The sequence below is a fragment of the Montipora foliosa genome, chromosome 14, assembly GCF_036669935.1.
Source record: "Montipora foliosa isolate CH-2021 chromosome 14, ASM3666993v2, whole genome shotgun sequence".
Classification (NCBI taxonomy): Eukaryota; Metazoa; Cnidaria; class Anthozoa; order Scleractinia; family Acroporidae; genus Montipora; species Montipora foliosa.
The window spans coordinates 8,366,811-8,391,810 of record NC_090882.1 but is presented as its reverse complement, the minus strand read 5'-3'; the positions used below and the strand labels follow the sequence as shown (position 1 = coordinate 8,391,810).

The 25,000-nt window shown below is 37.1% G+C and overlaps 1 protein-coding gene across 2 annotated transcripts in view; it reads right to left on the bottom strand.

The window, feature by feature from the left end:
* LOC137984623 (alpha-catulin-like) overlaps positions 1 to 25,000 on the bottom strand; it is a 40,068-nt gene that overhangs the window by 14,979 nt on the left and 89 nt on the right. For both annotated transcript variants that reach the window (XR_011119126.1, XM_068831822.1), the window contains exons 1-10: positions 24,881 to 25,000; positions 24,361 to 24,729; positions 21,737 to 21,856; positions 19,940 to 20,029; positions 18,068 to 18,232; positions 15,772 to 15,981; positions 14,023 to 14,103; positions 12,731 to 12,889; positions 12,381 to 12,473; positions 10,063 to 10,213 (exon numbers count right to left, since the gene is read on the bottom strand). The exon at positions 24,881 to 25,000 is cut by the window's right edge. Coding sequence is in view for 1 of the 2 variants with exons in the window: in XM_068831822.1 (XP_068687923.1) it covers positions 10,063 to 10,213; positions 12,381 to 12,473; positions 12,731 to 12,889; positions 14,023 to 14,103; positions 15,772 to 15,981; positions 18,068 to 18,232; positions 19,940 to 20,029; positions 21,737 to 21,856; positions 24,361 to 24,729; positions 24,881 to 24,967 (1,525 nt within the window). In the remaining variant the exon portion in view is untranslated. The remainder of the gene's footprint in view (positions 1 to 10,062; positions 10,214 to 12,380; positions 12,474 to 12,730; positions 12,890 to 14,022; positions 14,104 to 15,771; positions 15,982 to 18,067; positions 18,233 to 19,939; positions 20,030 to 21,736; positions 21,857 to 24,360; positions 24,730 to 24,880) is intronic.

Here is a 25,000-nt window from a genome sequence, read left to right as displayed (position 1 = left end):
GCCCAAGTATCTCATCCTTGAGATATGAGAGGAGCAGGAATGGCGCAGAGGTGACAGCACAGGCCTCCCACCATTGTGGTACAGGTTTGATTCCCAGACTTGGCATCTTATGTGGTTTGAGTTTGTTGGTTTTCTACTCAATCAGTCCCACAAGGTTTTTCTCCGGGTATTCTGGTTTTCCCTTCTCCTCAAAAACCAACACGTCGATTTGATGTGTTGATTTGATTTCTGTAGCGCCCCTATTCAGTGCCTGAGCACTAAATACATTTAAATTTTTGTACACTTGACACTTAAATAAAGCTCATTGTTATTATCATCATTATTAGTATCCATAGTATTTGCTAGAGTTTAAAATGACTTGTATTTACAAGGCTAAAAGATAAATAAAAAGTAAAAAACCGAACGCTTTTGGTGCTTTTGACTTGATTTGCATTATTTGTTAATTTCAGTTTACAGTGTCCCCAATCAGTGCTCCAGCGCTAGAACAACTAGACACTTAAATAAAGATCCTTTCCTTTCCTTTCCTTTCCTAAGGCTTACAATGTATGCTTATCCACAATCCCAAGCAATTTAAGCAGGAATTCAATTTAATTTTCTTTCGAGGGAATATTAGACAACAACAAAATTTAAACAATGCAAATTTTTAACTTGTTTATTGAGAACCGCTTATAATAATGATGGTCAAACATACCAAACATATTTACCATTTATATGCCGCGGGTCGAAAAAACAGATCACATTCCACAGGTCAGGATAATGTCACTGTGCTGACAGACAAATAAACATCACCAAAAAGTGTCTCCTAGCCCTAATAACTCTCCAAAAACGTTTCTGGTCTAAGGGATATATTTGATTTTGTTGTTCATCACTGGACAGCGACAATAACAAGTTGCTTACAACAGATGACATGAACTGACGTTAACTTAATATGTACTGTTGCCTAAAGACTACAATACATGTACATTAATCACAATTTTTATTTTAAGAACTACTAAAACCAGTAAAAGAGTTCAACATCATGTCTCGAACAACTCAAACTAACAATATTAATGCAGCCTTAGTCTAAATAAAGATCTCCTTTAGACCATTTACGCCTGAGAGCAAACCCTGGCTAATCCCACAAGATTTTGAATGCGGATTGGGGGCACACGTGTGAATTGTGCAAATGTTTACTTAAAAACTGAAGGAGCAATCAAAGAACAGTTATTATGGTACACATTATCGACAGATGATAGGGACTTCAATGACTGTTAATGACTGCAGCGTCAGCCAACAGCAAACAAACAGTTGGTCAGACATGTTGGTCGATGCATTGGTGAATAACTGATGTATCCACAGTTCAAAGGGTGTGAAGAAACATGATTTTTAAGTAGGTAAGCTGACTGAGTCGTTTGCAAAAAAATGCACTTGATAAAAACAAAACGAGGCAAAAATCAAAATTAAGAATATTTTTCTCCACCTGCTTTCGCCCTAGCCCAATGTTACCTAAAATTTTGACAAACCGCACTGCTTTTCTTATGTAAGCAGAAACTCGTTATTAGCATTACAACAAAATGATTTACAAAAGAAAAGCAATGAGGTTTGAAAGAAAGAAAGGCTAACTCCAGCCTCGCTTTTACTCAAAAGCCTGAGCACAGAACTGGCCCCAGTCGTTCAAAAAAGGGTGGATAATGCTATCCACCGAATAAATCCATTGGATAACGCAATGGGTTTTGCTATATGACTTATCCCCATGACAGTTATTTAATATTCAACGGATCACTTGAACAACTGGGACCTATAAAATAAATTAATGGTCTATGAGCCGCAATTTGATAAAATGATCCTGTAAGACGAAAAGCCCCGGCTATATCAATCTCCCTTACAGCATTTAATTTTTTTATTCACAACCTTAAACTACATGTAAAAGAGATGGAAAATAATTATTTCCAGAGAAATTACAAATCTTTCCATTTAATACATGTAGGTACAGCAAAATCTTAATATCAATTTCTTAAATTATTGGTTCTATACAAGGACAAAATTAATAATTGTTAATGAATTACAGTTTTTCGTTATCCTTTCAAAGAAATTAATATGGAAATTTTCCCAATCTTCCTTGCTTTAACGTTCAATTAAAAGAATGAGCCAAATTAAAAATAGCAACGGTAAATGACAAGCTTAGCGAGTCCATGTCGTCAAAGGGTAGCATATAATGCACTGTAAGCACTCCTCTTGTGCCGTGAACCAGGACTTCCTGCAAAAAAGGAATTAGATACAGTCTTTGTTACATTGCCATCTCATCCATACTAACTTTTACTGTTTAAGTGATTTTCATAAGGCAAACACAGACTTCCCTTTAGTGCAGTCATTCATGTTCAAAAATTGATTTCGTTATCTGCCTAGTAGCTAATAGAGGCTCTTTTTAAGTGGAGCGCTCTAAATTTTTGCCAGGTTTAAAACAGAGGTCACATTCCACAGGTCACCTGTTGCAGGTCATTGCTTTGCCTACATACTAAAGCAACCCAAAACCTTTAAATTGGCTAACCTTTGGCCAAAACATTGTTTTTAGGGCTAACAAGGTCTTAGTTTAGCATTAGTAAAGATTTTGTAACAAATGACCGGTGAAAAATGACCTGTACTTTAAACCTGTTGTCTGTTTTAGCCTAATTAAACCCAATGAATTTGCAACATTTGTATTCAGTCCTCACTGTCCTTTCTTCCAGAAAGGAAAGGGGAGTCAGTAGAGAGAAGCCACCTTTAGATTAAGTATGGCCACTGCTGTCTCATAGATTCTTCTAGTCTGGAATGTTAACTTCTTGCCATGGGGTTGCATTGTTGAATAACTGATATTTATTCAATGCAGCATTACAATGTTCTTTTCACCAATCTGATTTAATTAATTTTGAAACCCTACCATAAACCATGACAAGACCAAAAGGTCATTCAACAGATTATCAATCATTTTATTCTTTCCTTTCATATTTAAGGCACCATATTGAATTTTTCCCATAATCAGTCATAATTACAGGTAACCCTAAAATCAAGTGAACACATACACTGTATGGGGTACACAAAGAAACAGCCGAGGCAAATTATGAATCTGGTACAAAATATTCATTTCCAACGGGGAAACAATACGAACAACCCTGAAAATGTTTACATACTGTAATGTTCAGAAAAACATATAACTACACTGTAGCAATGGAGACATTTCTTTCAAGAGGATCAGCAATGAAGGAGTATTTTGGAGGAAATTCAAGGTCTCTTTAAGAACAATTATTAGTCCAAAATTCTCAACATTTTTAGAATTTTTCAAGACCCATTGGTTTCTGGGTTCTTAGCTCAGACTGCAGCTAATTGATAATTTTCTTTACAGGCAGTGATATCTTGATAACAAAATAAAATAATGTATTCCTTTCTGAAACAAGCTGTGTCTCAATAAAGACATGTCTGCAGGGGAGGGTTTAGGTTTACAAGGATTAGTACAAGGATCATCCTTTAATCTTTAAAATTATGGGATCAATTTTCTCAAAGTCAAGAATCGAAACTAAAGAAAAAAGCAAAATGCTGGGCTTCTCATTATTGTAACAACAAATCAAAACTGGATGACATTTTAGTCAAGCTCCCTCTGGCCTTGATTAAAATGGGAACCACTTTTACATTCTTTTGTCTTTGTGTTAATTAGCACTACTGCCCTCAATTATTTTGAAATTTGCTCATCATAGCGATCCTAATAAGGCTTATTAGCATTAAAACAAAAGAATATTTTATTTGGTCGCCATTATGAAAGAGGTATATGGCCGTACAATCTCAATGAGTAAATTTGTTTTGTTTTGTAAATTTTGTTTTGAAACATCCAACAAGCATCATGCATCACAGAATAAATTATTTTACAGTAAGGAAATCTAGAAACTAGAAACCTATGAAAGAAAACCTTAAGGATCCTGTTGTAAGAGGTAGACCAAGGTGAAAATTATTCTGTTAACAAACAAGCTGAGCTGTTACAAAATTAATGTTAATGGACAATGTCATGAAGTGTTCATGTCTTAGAATATTAAATGTTACAGGAATATTAATAATTATTGTATTCCTTCTCAAGTAATTCACAATCAATAATTTAGAAGTTGGTTAAAAATGTGATTATTACATAATAATGATTATTATAATTATTACTCTTTACAAATGCATGGTGAAATAAAAAGACATTTTATCACACGTATGGAAAGGAATGAAAAGTTTCTCATCAAGTAATAATAAATACTTTAGTATAATTACATAAGTGATTATTGAAAATTTTCTGTGATTGTTTGCACTTGAGGTGATGGTAGTGGTGGTGGTGGTAGTGGTGGTAGTGGTGGTAGTGGTGGTAGTGGTGGTAGTGGTAGTGGTAGTGATGGTGGTGGTAGTGGTGGTGGTGGTGGTGGTGGTAGTGGTAGTGGTAGAGGTAGTGGTGGTGGTGGTGCTGGTACTGGTTTTTCCACTTTTCAGGAGCCTCAGTGTCTTTGAAGAAGAGAGTTTAACAAACCTAAGAATTAGGGTAGTCATAGACAGGAGCAGAGAATGGTTGAGCGGAAAGGGTTTTTTGAGGTCATAGAAACACAGTTATTGCCTTCTCTTTTGTCCCCTCAACATGAATTAATTTAGCAACCTAATTGACGCTTTGAGGCTTTACCAAATAAAAATAGTCTCCTCCTCACTGTGAGCATCGCTAGTTCACTTTGACCATTTCATTCAGATAGTAGTCACTTTTGTCCAGAAAAGCATCAAATTAGATGCACGTCCAATTTTGACATCCAACACAATTCAAGTGTCCCTTTTAAGTCTAAGCCTGTGCTTCCTATTTTGCAACAATAAGGTAAGGGTAAAGGTTAGCATCATTAAAATTTTTTGGCTTAGGGTAAATGCAACTGTCTATCTTTACTTAAGGAACAGCGTTAATTGTCTGTATTCCAAGATACAAGTGATGTTGAAGTTGGAGAGAAGAGCAAGGGGATACTCGTGATGCTTATTGAAATCCGTGTGCATCTAATTATCATAGTGTACATAATTATATACATCAAGGCAGATAAAAATAACTCACCGTATTTCCTTGTGCAAGCACCCACCTCTAGTAAGTGCCCTTCCTCCATGGCGCCCCTTCATGGCCAAGTGACCAAGAAGTATACACAATTTTGAAAAGGAAAACATTATTTGGCAAGGTTCTACTGTCTTATGCAGTGTCGACTTTTTCTGTGTTTTAATTCTATGCAAAATTTGAATGGCTGAGCAAACAATTTTTTTTTCTAGTCTACCATCCTGATGACCTTGCACTGAATCAAACATTCATAGAAGCAGCTTACGGCTAACATTACAAACAATGGACTTAAGCAAGTTCATGTTTATTTAAATGATGTGACATCATTCCAATCTATGAAATTTATCAGTTGAGGCATTCACTGCATTAATTTTTCCAATCCACCAAACCAGAGGGCATAGAGGCGGGCGCTTACTGAAGGATTTACGGCGATGCTGAAGAAGAATCCAACTGTCACTTGATCCACACAGATGAAATCTGAAAACTTCTCTTGTTCAGACCGCAGTACACAAAAAGTCATCTCACAATTATTGTATGGCACAAAGAACAATTCTTTCAAATCTTAATTCTGGTGTTATGGCATCTGTAAGAAGGACGCCTTAGTTTACAGTGCTCCTTCATCAATAAAAGATTTAAGCACTTTAAAATCATAGTCAGTCAGAATATAAAGAGTTTTCAATAAGCACCAACAGCTGGGTACTTCACTAAGAGAAGTCGGCTACTTTTTCCCTACAAGTAAATTGAAAAAAAATGTTGATAGATTTAAAGCTGCACTAGGACCAAAAAATCAATTCTTCTTTTTCTTTGGATTTCAAAACTACAGTACATTTTAAACGTAAAATGAAAGCCTTCCTTTTAAATCAATTTTTAATGTCATAAATTTTATATGCAGATAGTTTCTCAATAATTGTTTATCAATGATTATTTTTTGAGTATTTTTTAAGTATTCTTAACTTGCCTAATTAATGAACTTCTGTGTAATCTGTATCAATACTTAGCTACAGATTAAGTGTAGTTGTGTTTAAGCTTATTGTCCTTTAGTCAAGTATGTTCTTTATTTCTTTCTCCTTACGCCACCACAATTAGATTTCTAGATACAGTGTATTAAGTTTGCAGGATAACCACTTTTAATTCTTTAGTTATATGAAAAGATCTTAATTCATCTGCTACAAAAATTAGATGCAAAAAGCTTCTTTAAAAAGCTTTAAAAATACTTTCAAAATTATTTTACATTATTTTAGTTTGATGACAGCTCTGTTGCAGTTAAATGTTTTAGTGTTCCATTGTGATGACGCTTAAACTGAGGTCTCCATTCTAAAGGACCACCCTGTTAATTAATTCACAAAATTAGATTTATCAGTCAAAAATTAACAACAAAAAAACACTTCCTTTACAAAAAACACAACTTTTAAGACGGCTTATAAACCCAAGGCAACCTACAGTGTAGGTCAGCTTTAGCAGGCATTCAAATACATGTTAACTGCTTAGTCCCAAGACACTAAGTTCGACATTTCTAAAACACAGGCCACATTCCACAGGTACATGTTCAGGGAAATTTTGCGACAAGATACAAAAATGTGGTCGCAATTTTGCAAATTTTAGTCACCAAGTTGTTGCCCTGTATTTTGTTGCCAATGTTTTAACCCTTTCAGCCCCGATAGTGCCAAATGGCACTTATAGATTTTACTCTGTCTAACGCCAGACGATTTTACTCGTCAATGGGGAACCCCTCGGGGCTTAAAGGGTTAAGCTAACAGCGTGAAAAAACTATGTCCCCGTTTAACCCTTTCAGCCCCCATAGTGCCAAATGGCACTTATAGATTTTACTCTGTCTAACGCCAGACGATTTAACTTGTCAATGGGGAACCCCTTTGGGCTTAAAGGGTTAAACAAAATATGAGCCTTCAATACTTGTGTGTAAAGAAACTGACAAATGATCAAGGAAATGGTGTTGTGCATGTAACATTGCTGCTAAATTATGCTTGAATTGTGCTCCATATCTTCACATTGAAAGAAGCTTCACGGCAAGAAACAAAATAAATATCTTTTCTTTATTTATTTTAGTAAGTAGCAGCAAAGTGGCAACCGCTTAACCTTTTACATGTATTTTGAAAGAGCAAAGTGGTAATAACCTTTAGTTATTGAATGCTTTAACATACAGTGTATAATATGCGCGGATATTTTGCGAGTTGTGTAGCATTATTAATTTTTTTCCGAGTCCCGAAGAGGCGAGGAAAAATACGAGCAATGCCAACTGTGTAAGGATAATTGTTCTCAGATTCATCACATCCTTTTGATAACTCTCAATTTTTTGGTGCGTCTTATAACTGAGTATTTTCACGTAATTTTCAGTTTGAGAACTTAGCTTGATTAAATTGCTAAGTTTGGGGTGCACCTTATAACCGAATAACTACGGATAACTAGAAATACGGTAGGTAAGAAAAACTTAAATAAAGGGACACTGTGTTGGACATCAAAATTGGGCTTGCACTTTGCATTACTGGACATAAGTGGAAACTTTTGGCTTAGTTGTTCATCACTGGAGGAAGGACTTCTAGTTTTGACCTGTGGAATGTGACCTGTGTTTTTAGACCTGCCTCACTGGGTGAGGTCTTTTAATACTTGGTTTTTGTTGAGAGTGGCAATCTCCACCTGTTATTAAAACAACTATTTTTGTCATTCAAATCTCCCAAATAAGACAAGTTTGTAATAATGCAAACTGCTTTGAGTTTGCTTGCTGACACTTCAGATCAACAATGATTTGCACATGTAGTGGCCTACTTGTCTATGAGTGATTGCTGCGACTGGGGGGGGGGGGGGGGTGTAAATAGCAGGTTCCAGGTTGCACAACCCAAACCTTTACTAACGCTAACATAAGGCCTAAACACTATGCTTAAGATAATGCGAGGAAAAATACGAGCAATGCCAACTGTGTAAGGATAATTGTTCTCAGATTCATCACATCCTTTTGATAACTCTCAATTTTTTGATGCGTCTTATAACTGAGTATTTTCACGTAATTTTCAGTTTGAGAACTTAGCTTGATTAAATTGCTAAGTTTGGGGTGCACCTTATAACCGAATAACTACGGATAACTAGAAATACCGTAGGTAAGAAAAACTTAAATAAAGGGACACTGTGTTGGACATCAAAATTGGGCTTGCACTTTGCATTACTGGACATAAGTGGAAACTTTTGGCTTAGTTGTTCATCACTGGAGGAAGGACTTCTGGTTTTGACCTGTGGAATGTGACCTGTGTTTTTAGACCTGCCTCACTGGGTGAGGTCTTTTAATACTTGGTTTTTGTTGAGAGTGGCAATCTCCACCTGTTATTAAAACAACTATTTTTGTCATTCAAATCTCTCAAATAAGACAAGTTTGTAATAATGCAAACTGCTTTGAGTTTGCTTGCTGACACTTCAGATCAACAATGATTTGCACATGTAGTGGCCTACTTGTCTATGAGTGACTGCTGCGACTGGGGGCGGGGGTAAATAGCAGGTTCCAGGTTGTACAACCCAAACCTTTACTAACGCTAACATAAGGCCTAAACACTATGCTTAAGATAATGTTTAAGCCTAAAGTTAGCATTTTTGTAAAGGTTTGGGTTGTTTCAGTTATGGTAAAACAATGACCTGCAACCGTAACCTGCACTTTACACCTTCCGCGCTATGATCTCCTTGTACAAATACTAACTTTTAAGATCCAAAGATGGATAACACTTAATGTTCTTTGCTCAGGAATGCAGCAAGGTCAAATATTAGAATGAGTGACGATTAAGATTCTCTTTTAACCCTTAGCTACCTGAGAGCGAGACATGCGATTTTTATTCTGGCTGACACGTCCAGACAATTTTACTCACTGATTGGGGGCACTTTTGATGTTAATGGATTAATTCTTGGTTTTCACTCATGTGATGAGCAGTCAGTTTTTCAGTCAGTTTTTAATGATAAAAAAGGAAATTGTTGGCATAAGAATAGGGTTCAAAACATGGAGGAATAATTTAGGACTCAATATGGCTACATTTTTTTTGTGTTGCGGTTCACATTTTTATTTTTCATTGGTTCAAAATTTTTCAAACCAGTTAAATTTTGATTTTTCTAAAAATGTTATACTCACTACCATAGAATGAAATAAAAAAAATCAGAATGAAACTTGTTCAAAAAATTTTGAACCAGGAAAATATTTGAACAGGTACACCACATCATGCGAAAAGCAAGTATTCAATATACTGACAAATACCTTAAGTATCTTGGTGTTACCACAAGCTCACCAAGGTTTCGATTCTCAAGTCAACCAAATTTTGATTGACTCTTATTCCACTGGTATCCTGTACCAGTTATCCACAGGCTTAAAAATAATGCCCTCTTCACTTTTAACAACCAGTTACAATAAACAATGTGCCCAGGTTACTTGATAGTATTGCCACTTTTCATGAAGTACTGTATTTCACTCATTCCTGTGCCCAGTTCAATAACAAGAACTCCAAGTTCAAATCAGCTCAGTAAATATTACATGTATTATTGTTGAATGAAGCAGGCAATCATTACTGCGAACCAGTTCAAATGGAGTACTCTGCCACCAAATGCAACAGTGATTGTTCTTAACACACCACTGTATGTAAGAAGTTTGTACTAAGTTTGTGCTTACCTACAAATCTACAGTATGGAACGCATTCCTGGTACATAGCAACAATAATTATTATTATTTTATTATTGTTTTATTTTATTTTTGTTCATCTTTGAAAAAATCTACTCATGCTTATTTATTCCAAATTTCACTCGAAATCATGTGATAACGTATAGTTATTGAACATGAAATGTCACAATGGCATACACTGTAGTCCTCACAAGAGCCTGCACGCTGGATCAAACACAAGCACTTGCTTTCAATGGTTTTGCTGTACACTCTATAGCATACATTAAAGGTCCCATGGAGAAACCACTGCATTGAGGATGAGCGCAACATAAACAGATGATTGTGTAAAACACAACATAAAACTTACTTTTACTTGGATCTCCTCCTGCCGTTATTAGCCTCAGTACTTTACCAAGCTCATCTACTTGAGCTTCCCAAACATCAACAAAAACTTCCATGTTCTCTTGAGCTATCTTACTGACAGGATGAGAAGCTAGTGTCCTGGCGGCATGAATAACCTGTGAATTTCACTGATACATTAATGTGTATCACTTGCAATCAAAATGATGATAATGTTACCCTCAAGTTAAAAATGTAGTTGGTAAATCTTAGATGACCAAAACTAGTTAATAAATATACTGGAACAGATTCAAATTAGTCTTCACCCGTAAAGTGTATCAGTTTCCACGATATGTCTTTTGGGAATTCCACTCTAATACTATACAAAACTTGTGGGGCCATTTTCTGTTGTTTTGTACATCAACATGGCCATCTGGTATGGAAATGGTACACATGACCCATGGCTTTGCTGTTGGTGGTAAAATTAATTTTGGATTTTGTATGAGACATGGCCTTCCATAATAATTATTATCAAAGCCATATGATGGTATGGTACTGACAGTTGTGCATGCATTACTGATGGTACCATACCCTCATATTGGTCTCACATGAACTCTCCCTTTTTTCTATGCGGCAAGCAGTCTCCGCTCCTAGTTTTCCTAAAGCGCAACATTGTGCGAAATAATTATGTGGAGTCAAGACACAGCTATTACAGTCACTCTTATGATTATTTCAAGAAATAATGGGTACAAAAAAAAGACAACAGAAACAATGAAGCCTAAACCTAAATACACTGAAGCTGCATCATTATCGGGCCAATGAAATTACAGGTCATAAAGAGTTGAGTGGTATCTGAATGTGTTTAACAAATCGAATGTGGTTCAGTGCTGTCTATACTCTTAGTTATCAACAACAATATTCGTCATCACAGTGGTCAAAATTTGTTGTGGACTCACTTGGCACACAACATTTTGACCACTGTGATGACAAATATCATTGTCAACAAGAATATAGACATCACTGAACCACATTCAATTGGATAAATTTTACCACAATATTCAATGTCAAAGAAATGTTTATTTCAGAGTGTGACCAAGAACATGACATAAAGAAAGAGCAAGCATTGTCCATAACTTTCTCGACATCTGATAGGTTTATTTCCCAAAATGAGCGTTTCTGATTGGCTATTATCATCAATACGTGCGGCCAAATGACAAACTGCCCTCTGTACAACACGCCTTTTTGCGGGCCAAACGGGAAATGTGTGGGCTGAAAATACATTTGCCACCCTGATACTGATTGGCTGCAGAGATGTCAAACAACTTCGCTCAGCCAATGGGATTGTCCTATTAATTTTGTCCTATTTGGTCTACAACCCGCACTTCAAATATATACATTCCTTTCATTCTCACAACCTTTGTTTGTAGATACTTAGGGACATTTCCATGGCATAGTTTCATGCTACATCTCTGTTAAACAATTTCTTCCTATTAAATGAATTATTGGTACATGTACAATTTGGCCTTGTGTATTGATAATAATGATAATCAAATGACTTTTGTCAGGCATATGCATGTAGTTTATTTGTGTCCCTCGTACTCCGGCCACAAATAAACTAAATGCCCTCCAAAAGTCATTTGATTGTCCTATTACAACAAGAAAAAGTTTACACGAGGAGCATTGTCTCGCCTCTTATTGACAACGACAAATTAGCAAATCAGATTTCGATATTACAAGTACAATGTAATGGCCGGTCATAAAAAGAGCTCACCAAACAATCAGTATTCCGAAATCACGATTTAAAAAAAAAGAGCAATGGAACCAGGCTTAAAGTGCTTCAAAAATCATCCTTCTTGTTGATGAAAGGATAAAGCAACAACTCAAAAAAAAAATTAGTATATTACAATTAAGGACGGTGCCTACTAATTTAAAGGTATTTTTGCCCCGGTTTATGATTATGTGGGAAATGTAGATCTTAACAAGTGTTACTGAAATCAAAAAAGAAAATTGGAGGTAACCACGCATTTTTCAAAGATAATTCATGAACAATATTTGTAAAAAGCTTTAAAATACAAAGCCACGTATGGCGTTCTTTGTCAAATTGAAGCTTAATTATCTCTGAAAAATGCATGGTTACCCCCAATTTTCTTTTTGGATACCAATAGTACTTACTAAGATCTACTTTCTCTGCATAATTTTAAACGGTGCTAAAATATCCCTGTATTAGTATGCATCAACGATAGGAAATCCGATTATCTGGAGATGCGCAGAACATACATGTATGCAAAATAACAATAGTAAGCACCGTCCTTCATGGGATTTCCATGTCCTACATGTAATACTGACCTGTGGGCAAAGTGTATCTATATTTTCTTCAACTTTCTTTGCCGTGATAGCAATGGGTCTATTAGATGCCATATTTCTTGTTACTCTTGATACCTGTGCATTAACAACAAAAATTGATTCAGTTAAAACCAGTATTGGTTCTTAAATTCATTGGATGGGCGTAATTATTAGACCTATAAATTGTTTAAATTTCCGTATAATCCGGTATAATTTCTGCATAATCACTGCAAGTTTACCCATAATGTGACCAAAAATTTCTGCACAATCTCTAATTTTTTTCCGCATCCTATCAGAAGCCCAGCTGTCAGTTGACAACCACACATTTTTACTTTTCATTCAGTAATTCTTACCTCCTGGAGTCGCTTGGCATCTTGAGAGAAGACATTTGCTAAACTCTCCATCTGGCCCATGCTTCCAGATGCTGCTGCACTTCTCAACGCAGGGAGAGATTTTTTGTGCCCTAAATGTGAAAACGCTTCAAAAACTTGATCTGTTGCTACTTGGTGAACCTATAAGGAGGAAACCACAAAAGTAGTGATTAAAAATGGGATATACCGGTACATGTACATCATGCATAATGATGATGATAATCATAATTATCATCATCATTTATTTCTTTATTTTATTTAATTGCTTTCACCATAATTACAAGACTAAGATAAAAATGCATTTAAACAAGTTACAAGTACATGTACTAGAGATGCTGGTGAGGGACACAAAACAGAGCGAGACTCCAAATAATTATTGTCATCATCATCATTGTCATCGTCGACACGGTTGTCGGCATTGTCGTCATCGTCATTTTTATCCTCATCATCATTATCATCCTCATCATCACCTTATTATGATTTGCAGCAAGTCACCACAAGCATTCTCCAACTGCAGCAACCTTTACCAAGAGAAACACCCACCAATAATAATATTATTTAAATCTCTTTCCACTGTAGCATGAGTGTTGATTTGGTCGCGGATCGAACCTACTGTACAAACTCCAGCATCAAAGTCCAGTCCTTATCCAACCAAGCTGACCAGTGAATGGTTGCCTCAGTTGTACTGAGATTATTAGGCTGATTTAGCAACAGAACGGGAACATCAGTGGCGACGGCGCGCGCAGAAAAAACACCAATGAGAATTCAGAATAGAGTAGACTCCACTCTTTTCCTCTCTATTCTAAATTCTCATTGGTAGTTTTCCTGCGCGCGACGTCGCCACTCACGTTCCCGTTCTGTTGCTAAATCAGCCTATTATTACAATCATGTTATGAAAAGGTTTATTTCTGAACTAGATTACAATAACAGCTGAGTCTTAAAGTGGATGTTGGGTGCACGAGAAATATCCAGGAGCTTCTACAATTGGCAGCCACCTCCTGGATGGAGAGAGTTCCCCTGGCAACCCAGCCATGAGCCCCTCACACCCAAAGCACAAGATGCCAACACTGGAAATAGATTCCTCAACCGGCTCAAAAATGCACTTCAAACGCTACAAAACGAACCCCAAAACAGATCCAGGTGGATGTTACATAATGCCACCTCTGACCAAAGAAAACTGCTCTTCATTTGCACACCCCATTAAATTGCATTTAACTGCAATTTAAATTGCAAACAAAAAAAAGAACATTAATTTTCTTACAATAATACTGTACCTCGTGTCTTAGATCTCTTGAAGTTTTGTAAATTCTTTGTAAAGCCATGTCTAATGTGTCAATACTTGATGTGTCCTCATTCTGTAATGAAAACCAACTTGTGAGTACCTGCAAAAACTCTTCCATGAGACTGAACATTACCTGCACTTTATTATATCTCTCAGATAGTACGCGCGCTGTAATTGGCTAAATTAGCGGGCCGTATTCTACAGTACGGCCCGCTGTACAGCCCGCTAAATTTAAAATTTCGACAAAACATCATCTAGCGAGTTTTCCATGTCATTTCTGTTGCATAAACTTGTACTGAAAACTGTTTGAATCTTGCAAGCAACTATTTGAAACTTAACAGCCAAGAAGATTTAGTTTTTGGGATTTTGGCACGGCATTCTTTGTGGCAGTTGAACCTTCCGCTTCACTTTGACTAGTTTCCTTGCCCGCGCGCCGGTTAACCTCAGAGATAAAATAAATATCTTACTAACCTCGTTTTCTTGGTCCGTACCATAAGTTACGGATCCTTGTTTTTTTCCCGTTGATTTATGGTCTTGGTCCGTACCTTACAGTACGGACCTCGAACTTGGTTAGTAAGAGGTATTTACACAACTTCCTGCCCAGAGTCCTCAGGCTCTTTGGCCATCGAGTTGTTGCCAGGAGAGAGACTCTGGGATAATGGACGCCATTTTCCCAAGAAATCTGGGACGGTTTTTGAGCCAGAGCTTTTGAAGTTGTAATGTAACAGCCAATCAAAAATATTATTTCGAATTTTTCCGATTATCCAAGAGTCTCTCCAGGCAATAACCCTGCTGACCAAAATATTATTAATAGCCTTAGGACTCTCGGCACAAGATTGTATTTTACATTGACACAATCTGGTGGTAGATAAATCAGCTTAACACCAGGAACTTGTGTCAGCTAACTGTTTTGATGATTGCCAGCTTTCTTTATTACCCAACAGTTACATGTGCATACATACTTAATTGACCGCTCCCCATAGGAGCTTTTCAGGGCCAATGAAACACAACCAAATGACACAACAGAACAACAACAACAACTGGTAAGAATCCCCACTGGCCAAAGACAAACCAGTTGGCTATTTACAAGTACAGCTGGGAAGTTGAACCAGGGGCTACCAGGATCAAATTCAACGAGTTGTCAGTGCGGGTCTTGAACCAGGGATCTCCGGATATCAAGGCAAGTGCCCTAACCACTGGGCCACACTGCCTCCATCCCATACTCTTGAGATCAGCCGAGATCATAGTTCCATAGTCCTATTTGGTCTTGGGTATTTCTATCATACATGTAGTGAGACAGAAAATGTGCAAAATTCCCCACATGGAATTATGTGCACGGTGACACGGCCAACAGTTATTCAATCATAGCACTGGCTTTTACAAATGAAAGTACTGAAGTGCAATAAGTTCACCAAAAATAAGACTTAAAAATAGTTAACAGAAGCACTATGGACAGGGGAGGAAGCAGGTTCCAGATCCAGTTGGGGACAAGGCAATAAAAAAGGTGCTCTAAAGGAGTATCCTTCGACGGTATTACCCAAATTGCCCAGTGGCAAGTTCACTCTTAACCAGAATTTTACCTTCAACATCCAAAAGGCCATGGTTGATCTCAAGACAAGAAGTTACTTCAGTACAAAGTACTAGTATGATACTACACTGCTCTATCCTCCTCAGCTGAAAGCAAACTTCTAAACTTGAATAATTTAATAGTAATAAATTATCATACCCTTCTCAAATTTACCTTATTGTCTTTGGACTTTTCCAGTATGTCTTTCATAATATCCTGAGCATTTTCACAAAGAGCTAATATTGTTTCTCGTTTTTCTTTTCTTGTGTGAGGAGAATTGATTACTGACTGTACATCATCTAAGATCCTTGTAAATGCCTTTTGAAATTTAATCTTGCACTCACTGTCTTCTGGAGAACTTTGCTTAAAAGCTTCAAGAACACTCTGTATTGTGAAAGAATGATACATGTATGCAGGGTCATTTTTTAATAACTGTACGAAAATAAATAAAGTGAAAAAATGTTTTACTTCACTAGTCTTTATAAAAGTCTCAAGGTTACAAAGATCAGTGTAATTAATGACCTTAAGGCAAATCAAGTCATATGATAATTATTATTATCTTGGTTTAAATACATGTAAGATACAGAGCCCAGCTAGTGTGAAGCCTGACTACAAATGTAACAAAGCCAATCTTAGATTACATGTATGGGAGCCTGAAGTACATACAGTCTATTTTCTGATCCAAAAAAGTTTGAACAGTACTTTTTAGCTTTCAAAATAATAATTGATCATGCTTCTGCTTTCTTTCAGCATGAAGGTACATGTACAAGGTTACGGCTTTTTTGGCAGACTAAATTCAAGCCTTGGTTCGCAAGTTATAATTTTATTTAATCACAGATTAGTGTAAACTGGCGACAACTGGGCCCAGGAAAACTGCAGAGATAACCTCAAAGGATATCGAAAAGAAAAAACAAACTCGACCCAAATAAGGTGTTACATTCATGAATGAATCTCTGGCCAAATTGGTGGCTTGCTGGTGCTCTGACATTTTTACATGTTTACAGTAAAACTACATGTACATGTATGCAGAGAAGCTGAACTTACATGTCGCAAGTGCTCTCTATATAAAGAAAGAAAATTTGGGGAAACCATGCATTTTTCAGAAAATAAAGTCATGTGATTTAACCCATTGACTCCTGGGGGTTCCCCATGGATGAGTAAAATCGTCTGGCATTAAACAGAGTAAAATAATAAGTCCGGCCAGTTCAGACCAGTTTGGGTGTCAAAGGGTTTTAAAGCATTTATTTATATCTTTAAAAAATGAGAGGTTACCCCCAATAATTATTTTCCTTTTGGTTTTCAGTAACAATTGACTGTTAAGATCTGGTTTTCCCGCATATTCATACAATGTACATAGCACAAAAGCACCCTTGAATTAGTAGGCACCGTCCTTAATTTTGACAAACAACCACCCAACCACCCATAAGGAAGATACAATGTACCGGTAGTTCATTATCCATTTAAAGACACTGGTTATGGTATTCAAATGTGCCAACCACTGGAAGGTAAGAAACCCTTTTCGGCAGCCAGTAAGCCTCTGGTTGACACATGAATGGCCGTTTTTATACTAGAAGAGGGCTAAGCCATGTAGACGACCTTAACACTTTTAAGGTTGTCTATATAAATACATGATGGCCATATGGTAGGTGGCCTTGTGGATAATTGCTGGAGAGAGATCTTGTTTCATGAATTCCAATTCCAGCCTCAGTTTGGTGCATTCAAGCTTAAATTGATTTCATGCAAGTAAGGCCATCACGTTTTGGCCATCCCATATTTATACTAGACGGCTATAGTAAACTTGTAGTCTTGCAAGAGAAGGGCATGCCCTTAATTTCAGACGACTAAGACATCTGCAATTTTTCCGGATTTTATACCAAATCAATAAGCCGTCTGAGGTGGCTAAGGTCTTCTAGATGGCTAATCCATCTCTAGTTTAAGAATGGCCAATAACGAAAGGTCGCATCAAATGCTTACTAAGATAACTGGGATTAACCAGAACTGACACTTATTCTTTACATTGTTGGTAGGTGGCCAATTTGTTGTGAGTGTTGGTTCACACATCCAGAGGAAGGCTGATTTTCAAGATAGTAGGATTTAATTCCCAAAAACTTTGTTTACTCCTTCCAACGTGGGTGCCCTTTCTTTGCTATACTCCATGGCAGTCGACCAAAACCATTCTATAAGTGTTCAATACCACCAGAAACCCATAAGGGTTGAAACGTGTAACGGCCCCTTGTGTGCTGGGAAACAAGCTTCTGAATATTCAATTTGCTAAGTACCATATTTGGAACAACAAGAGCGAGGGATTTCCAAATACGGTACTTAGCACTGAAACATTCAACCAATCAGTTCGCACTGAATATTCGGAAGCTGTGAACGCGCGTTACACGTTTCATCCCTTATGGGTTTCTGATACCACTGAATGTCCTGTTTCTATACCATTAATTTCACATGTGTTGTAATGGCTTACTTCAAACTCCCCTAAATCCATGGCTAATCCTCCATTTTCAGATGATTCATCCTCGTGCTCATCTTTAACAACGGATGTAATTGTTGCCATGGCTTCTCTCATCTTCTTGAAAACACCTTCTCTGTTTCCCTTCGCAGACCGAGAGTCTGGATGCCGCAGGCATGTCTGTAACAACAGGACGGGTAGTGAGCCCAATGGTTTCAATTACATGTACATTGTACATACTGACAGCCGACCAAAAAGCCTCAGCTATTTCTCTCAGAAGTCGGCTACTATTTTCCCTAAACTAACAGAAGTAATTAATTAAAGACAGATTCTTCCAAACCTAAAATTCATTAATTTTTGAAAAATTAATGATAACATTTGGTTACTGTATTCAAACCAGTCTCCCACTTCAAAAAATGAACAACCTACATACATGTACATGTGTACTCCACCCTGGATGGGATGCCAGTTCACCATGGGGTTACTCCCAGCAGTACATCACTAGTACCCATGAAGACAGTGTGAAGCAAAGCTTCTCATCAAAGGAAACAACACAGAGGCTGAGCTGGGCCTTGAACAAGTGAGGCTGGGATTGACCCGTGGACTGACCGCTACACAAAAATGCCTCCGTCAAAACTGTTTCTTTCTTACAATAAACTTGCAGATTGCTTCAAGCACTCCAAGAAACACAATTACCGTAAACACCCACAGATAAGCCGCACCGTGAATTTAGCAGCTCAAAGTTTGGAAAAACGTTCTTGAAAGAAATCAAAGGAGATCAAAAGACATCCAAAGTCGAGTCTTTAGAAGTCTTCTTCATCCACTGTTCATTGAATGTAAACTCACTATTAACATTGAAACAGAAAATACTTCAAAGTCTTACCCACAATTTTAGCACTTAAATATAATGAAGATCATTGCTACCAGCTTTGACATATGATTGATCTTTTTCTGGTATTTGTTGACAGGAATTTCTTTATTCAACACAGGTTTTTCCATAGATTTTTCCATTACAACAAGAACGTGAGCAAAATGTTCGTAGCTTAGTAACCAGGCATTAGATCGGATGCGAAGATGGAAAACTGGACACCAGAAGCAGCCTCTTTCCAATGTTCCCGCAGAAAAGCCGCACTGCTGATTTCCAGCGACAATTTTTGGGAAAAAGGTTTGGTTATTTGCAGGTGTTTAGGGTATTCATTTATTTCATCAAATCCTTTTACATGAACACATGCACCAAGCAAATAGGCCATTTCCGAGTTCATACCTTCCTCCTCTTCAAAGCGAGTCTAAGTGCGAAGTTTTTCTTATGAAAATTAGTTTTCATTCATATGTAAAGTAGAACTAATTACCATCACAAAAACTTCGCACTTAGACTCGCTTTGAAGAGGAGGCAGACATGAACTCGGAAATAGCCTATTGACCTGCTCCTTACCGTGTGGCTTCATAGCTCAGTTGGCAGCGCTTTACACTGCCATTGCAGAGGTCAAGGGTTTGAATTCCCTTGAAGCCACTTGAAATTTTCAGGCGTTTATAAGAGACAAAAACTTGCTGAATTTAATTGTCCAGATGCATGCAAGGATCATTATTTTCTTCATTTCAACAACTATTTTAATCAGCCACAACCTTGTATTACAGGTAAAGACACCTCACTTGCCATGTGCTCCAGAAAACTCCACAACCAATAATGTTTTGAAACAGATCCCAGTCCTTTCTGTAAACATTCTTACCTGACGCCTAACTAAACTTAAAACAAACGTTTACAACAAGTCTACAGAATGTGATAAAGCTAAAACTTGCATAACTAGAATCTCGAAACACCTCCTCCTTTGATATCAGTACATGGTTTTAAATTGTGACACGAAACAAAAATGACGTTTCAAACATTACCTTTGATGTTGTAAGTAACATCATAGTTGATTTTTCAAGTATTGACCTGGCTGCTCCCATTTCTGCTTTCAATGTGTCATCTTTTAAATCCTGTATGTTGAAAGACATATGGAAAAACGACTTGACCTTGTGGTTGTTGAGGTAATACAAGTTACAAATTTCAGTCAGATTACATGTAGGCAGACTAGCTAAAAAAAAAACAATTAAACCCACTTCTCAAAATGATTTAGAACTGATTTAGGCAAAACTATTTTGGTTCCTCGCCGTGAATTTTCTTTCAATCTAAAGATAGCGCAATTGCAGTTAAAGAAATCCAAAGAAATCCAAAGTCGGGTCTTTAGAAGTCTTCTTCATCCACTCTTCATCAAACATAAACTCACTATTAACAATGAAACAGAAAATACTTCAAAGTCTTACCCACAATTTTAGCACTTTAATTAATTAATAAATAATTATAGTGAACATCATTTCTACGAACTTTGACATACGACTGATCTTTTTCTGGTATTTGTTGACAGGAATTTCTTCATTCAACAGTTTTTCCATAGATTTTTGCATTGCAACAAGAACATGAGCAGAACGTCCGCAGCTTAGTAACCAGGCATTAGATCGGACACGAAAATGGAAAACTGGACACCGGAAGCAGCCTGATGTTTTAAGAGTTTTAAGGGGTATTACATAAAGAAATAAGCTGCACGAAACATCCTCCAGTGTTGGAGTTACAGGTCGTTATTGACGCTCCAAACAGGTTTGCGTGCTGTGCAACATTTTCCTGTTAAAAAAGCACGACCATAAACCACTCAAAGGATCTGTCAATGAAGTTGGTTTAACGCTTTTAGTCACGGCAACTGAAAGCGCTGTAATATTAGAGCTTACTCTTACATCAACAAGGACTCTTTTAAGAGCCACCAAACTTACAAAAGCAATGACCAGTATTCTCTTGTAGGTTTGTGTAATATTAATATTTTATTAAAAATAGTTTTCCATAAAAGTGTCAAATCACGGAAACTGGCGTCGAAATCCATGACACCTTTTTTCAATTGTTTCCGCAGATAAGCTGCACCCTTGCTTTCTAGCGACAATTTTTGGAAAAAAGGTGCAACTTATCTGCCGGTGTTTATGGAACAGGTTTTTAGTTTTTTTTTTCCAAGCAATCACCAAAAAAAATCTTTTGAATTGGTTAAATACACAACGAACTTACACTGAACTTTTAAAGGCATTAATCATTGTTCCCAATGTTTAAGACAGATTCCAAAAACCCTCACTTCTATCTCTTCCGTCAAGAATGAAAAGTCGCTAACAAAGCCTTTGTAGAAGGCTGGTAAAAGTCACCCGGCCCGGTCCCCCAAGAATAAAAAAGGATCTCAGAATTATATGTAAAGGAAGGGAGTAAAATTCAAAGTCATTTTAAAAATCATGGATTTAACCAATTCATTTTTTTTCATATTGCTTTGAAATATAATTATAGATCACTTTCATAAATGGCAACCTCCTTTAGATTCTTTTGTGTTTATGTTAATTAAATAGACCTACTGGCCTCATTTTGAATCAAATATTCTTTTGAAAATTGCTAGTCATAGCGAGGCTAGAAATGCATGTTAGCATTAAAATAAAAGAATATTTGATTTGGCCTCCACAATGGAAGAGGACGGTCTATATCATAGTCTTAAAAAGTACTGTAAATTTTGGGTTCAGTTGCATTTTAATAAGTCACTACGCAGAGGTTAGGGGACAGTTCCAGTCTACTAGACAACACCAAATGAACCAACAAATACCTCTGTCATTCCATGTACTTACATTCTGTCTATCTCCCGACAAATGAGCCAACTCCACCATGTCAGATCCAAACTGACTGAAAGCCTGCACAAAATCTGTGAAGGTGTTGACGCCTTCCAATTCCTTCAATCTGTCATCCACCTACATGATAAATGAGCAATACAGGAAGTACATTGCACAGTGAAAATATTTTGAAGGTGAGAGTTATTACAGACGGACAGATCAGAGCTCAAAATTAAAAAAAAATTCTAAGTTGTCCCTGTTTCAAAAGATGGGCAACAACACCCATTAACCCAGGGGTTCCCCACTGACCACTAAAATTGTCTGGCGTTAAAAAGAGTAAAATACTAAGTACATGTATGGCCTGTTCAGGCCGGCCTGGGAGTCAACGAGTTAAACTTGGTTGCCCTGATAACCCTGCCCAAAGGAGAGTGTCTAATCAGCGTGGGTGGGTGGGTTGTGGTTCTTGGGTCATTGGTCGTGGATCGTGGGTTGTGGGTCCCTAACCCTAACCCTTTTTTTTTTATCAACGACTGGAAATTCTAATTGAAACAAACAAGACCTAAGACCTAAGACAAATTTGGACCAAGCACTGAGGGAGCTAATACATATCATTTTTTATCTTCAAACAAACAAGACCCACGACCCACCTACCCATGACCCACCCACCCACGCAATTTAGCCTTACCCTGCCCATAGACCCTTTGCATAAATGGCAATGTACATCCTAAGCCTCACATTCATGTGAAAAATCCTTTGTTTAGAAACATAAGTAGGAGGTGCCATACATGTATATGCAAAGGGTCTATTAGCAAATTGATCCCAGTTTTTTTGTGTGTCTCTGCTCTTAATGATGATAAAAGTACACAAACATTGTCAAAGTTGTTGTGGATCCATCTTCAGCCTGCTGCTTTCATCTCATTTTATCGCCAGTCAAGGTGAAATAATTACTGTATCTTACACTTGTTAAATTATCATCAAAGAAACTTTCAAAACATTCTTCTTCCTGTTTTGAGTGGAATTCATGGCATATTTTATGAACATTGAACAGGAGAAATCATGACAAAACTGCTCACAGTCATTCATTCATGTCTATGGTGTAAAACGCCTGGAACATTTACTTGAATAGTTCCAAGTCTTGTGTTAAATCTGATAAAATAACATGGTGTCCGAGAAAGAACATTTTTCCATTCTCAGTTAAGTTTGCCTTGGAAGCTGACTTTCATGGCTGCCTACTGTTAACTCACTGTTAACTCTAAGCCTTCTACTGACACATAAAAGGTGGTGTCATTTTGTTTCTTTACAATATCAAAATGCAAAAGAGTCTATTTCCTGGGTTAAATGAATAGAAATAACATGCAAAAGCTACATATAAAGTGCACTGTAAGCAGTTTTATTCAAACTGATGCAATTTATCGTCACTAACTTTTCTTGTGTGCTCAGTGGCTACTCATATCAAAAAAAATGTAAATGATGAAATTTTGTTCGCTGAAAATTGGTCTAATCACGCAACCAAACTGCATAAAATAAAACTTCACTTCAAGAATCGCAGTATTATCAAAAACCCTTAACTGTGGCAATCAAAAATGCTCATGGCCACCTGAGTTAAAGTCTGCAAAACTACAATCAAACAGATTTGATAGTTTCACCTCGAACTGAGCAATTTCTCGTGCATTGATTGGCTAACTTTTATCATCAATAACAATATTGTAATTTATTGGCAGATAATCCATGCTTACTTCCCATATAGTCTCCGAAAGGGCAAAGCGCTTTGACACGCAACAATTTTTTGTAGCTGATCTATGAGAGCACAAAAACCGCGAGGCAAATATTTTGCACATGGTGGAACTGATTGATTACGAAGAGTAAACAAATTTTTGGATTTCAAAAGCCGATCTTCCGCTATGCGCAAACAACTTCTACATGTACGAGGATTTTAATTTTTAAAATACAATTTTATTGCACCACTTTAGGAGGTCACAGTGTGCCATCCAAATTGCTCAACATTGATACACATATTGATGTGATGTGAAGAAGAAGAAATTTTCTTCATAGTAAGAAATCTGCGTGGGATTACAAATCGATCATCTGGTAATTAATGCCCTTTCATTCGTACCGCCCATGCGTTCCAAGGATTCATCACCAAATAGTTCTACTTAAAAAAGATACTTTCATCGCAAGGATTTCAGCGAACCACAACGGCGAAACGGTATTTATTTGCCACTGAAAGCGAAACGATCTATTTGCTACAGTCTAGTGACCAAGATAGGTAAAAGTTACTGATAAATTTTTACAATAGCACAAACTGTTTGGACCCGAGAATAAATTATTAAACATGAGGTATATTTCTTTGTACACATTGTATCGCGGTTACTGAATATATTGAAAATAACAATTTCACAGCGGTTTCAGAACCCAAACTTCTAACTAGATTATTAAACTAAGGAATAAAAGCATATCCTAAATTACGTCTTTTATTTAAACATTTGTTGAAGTCAAAATGAGAAACAGAATAAACAACTGGATGAAGAGTGTTCTTCAACGAGTTTAATAGTTTAGCTTGATTAGCGACGTTGTGAGAGTTAGACTACAAAAGAGAGCTCCCGTAAATTTGAATATTCACTGAGACTACAACAATCTCTTACCTTTTTGACAGCTTTCAAAAGTCTCTTCACAACAACAGAGTCCGCTATTATCAAAACCCGCGTAACAGCTGACAGAAGCGATCGCGCAGCGCGAACCACGCCGTCTTTATCGGCTCCTTTTACAGTTTCTTCCACATCAACATCGCCGGCAGAACTTGTGAGATTAAAAATTGCTTGACCAGATTTTTTGGCTTCTTCGCATGCTTCAAGCATTTCAGAAGCCACATCTTCGTTTTCTACTGCAATCTGCTCGCCAACGCTGACAAATCGATCGACAGCGAAAGCTACAACTTTGCCAATATCATGGATCGCTTTGCGTGCTCTTTCAGATCTTCGACCCTGTTCTTTGTGGTTTACGAGTGTCGTTACCTATCGACAAGAAAAAAATTAAAATCAGACCACAGGGAAATAAATGAAATATTAGTTACGCCAAGGGTAAAGCAACGATTTTACTTGTAGCTTTAAAACCTGGTAAATTATCAATGGTCACCGTTGCAGCACAACGGGAAACCCTACTTACTTGAGTAACTAATGGCACAAGTGTTTGTTCAACTGACTTGCTTCGAATTTCCAAGTTTTTAGAGTCCCATTTGGCCATTTTAAGCATGGATATCTGCCGCTGAAAGCCTAGAAAGGCTCT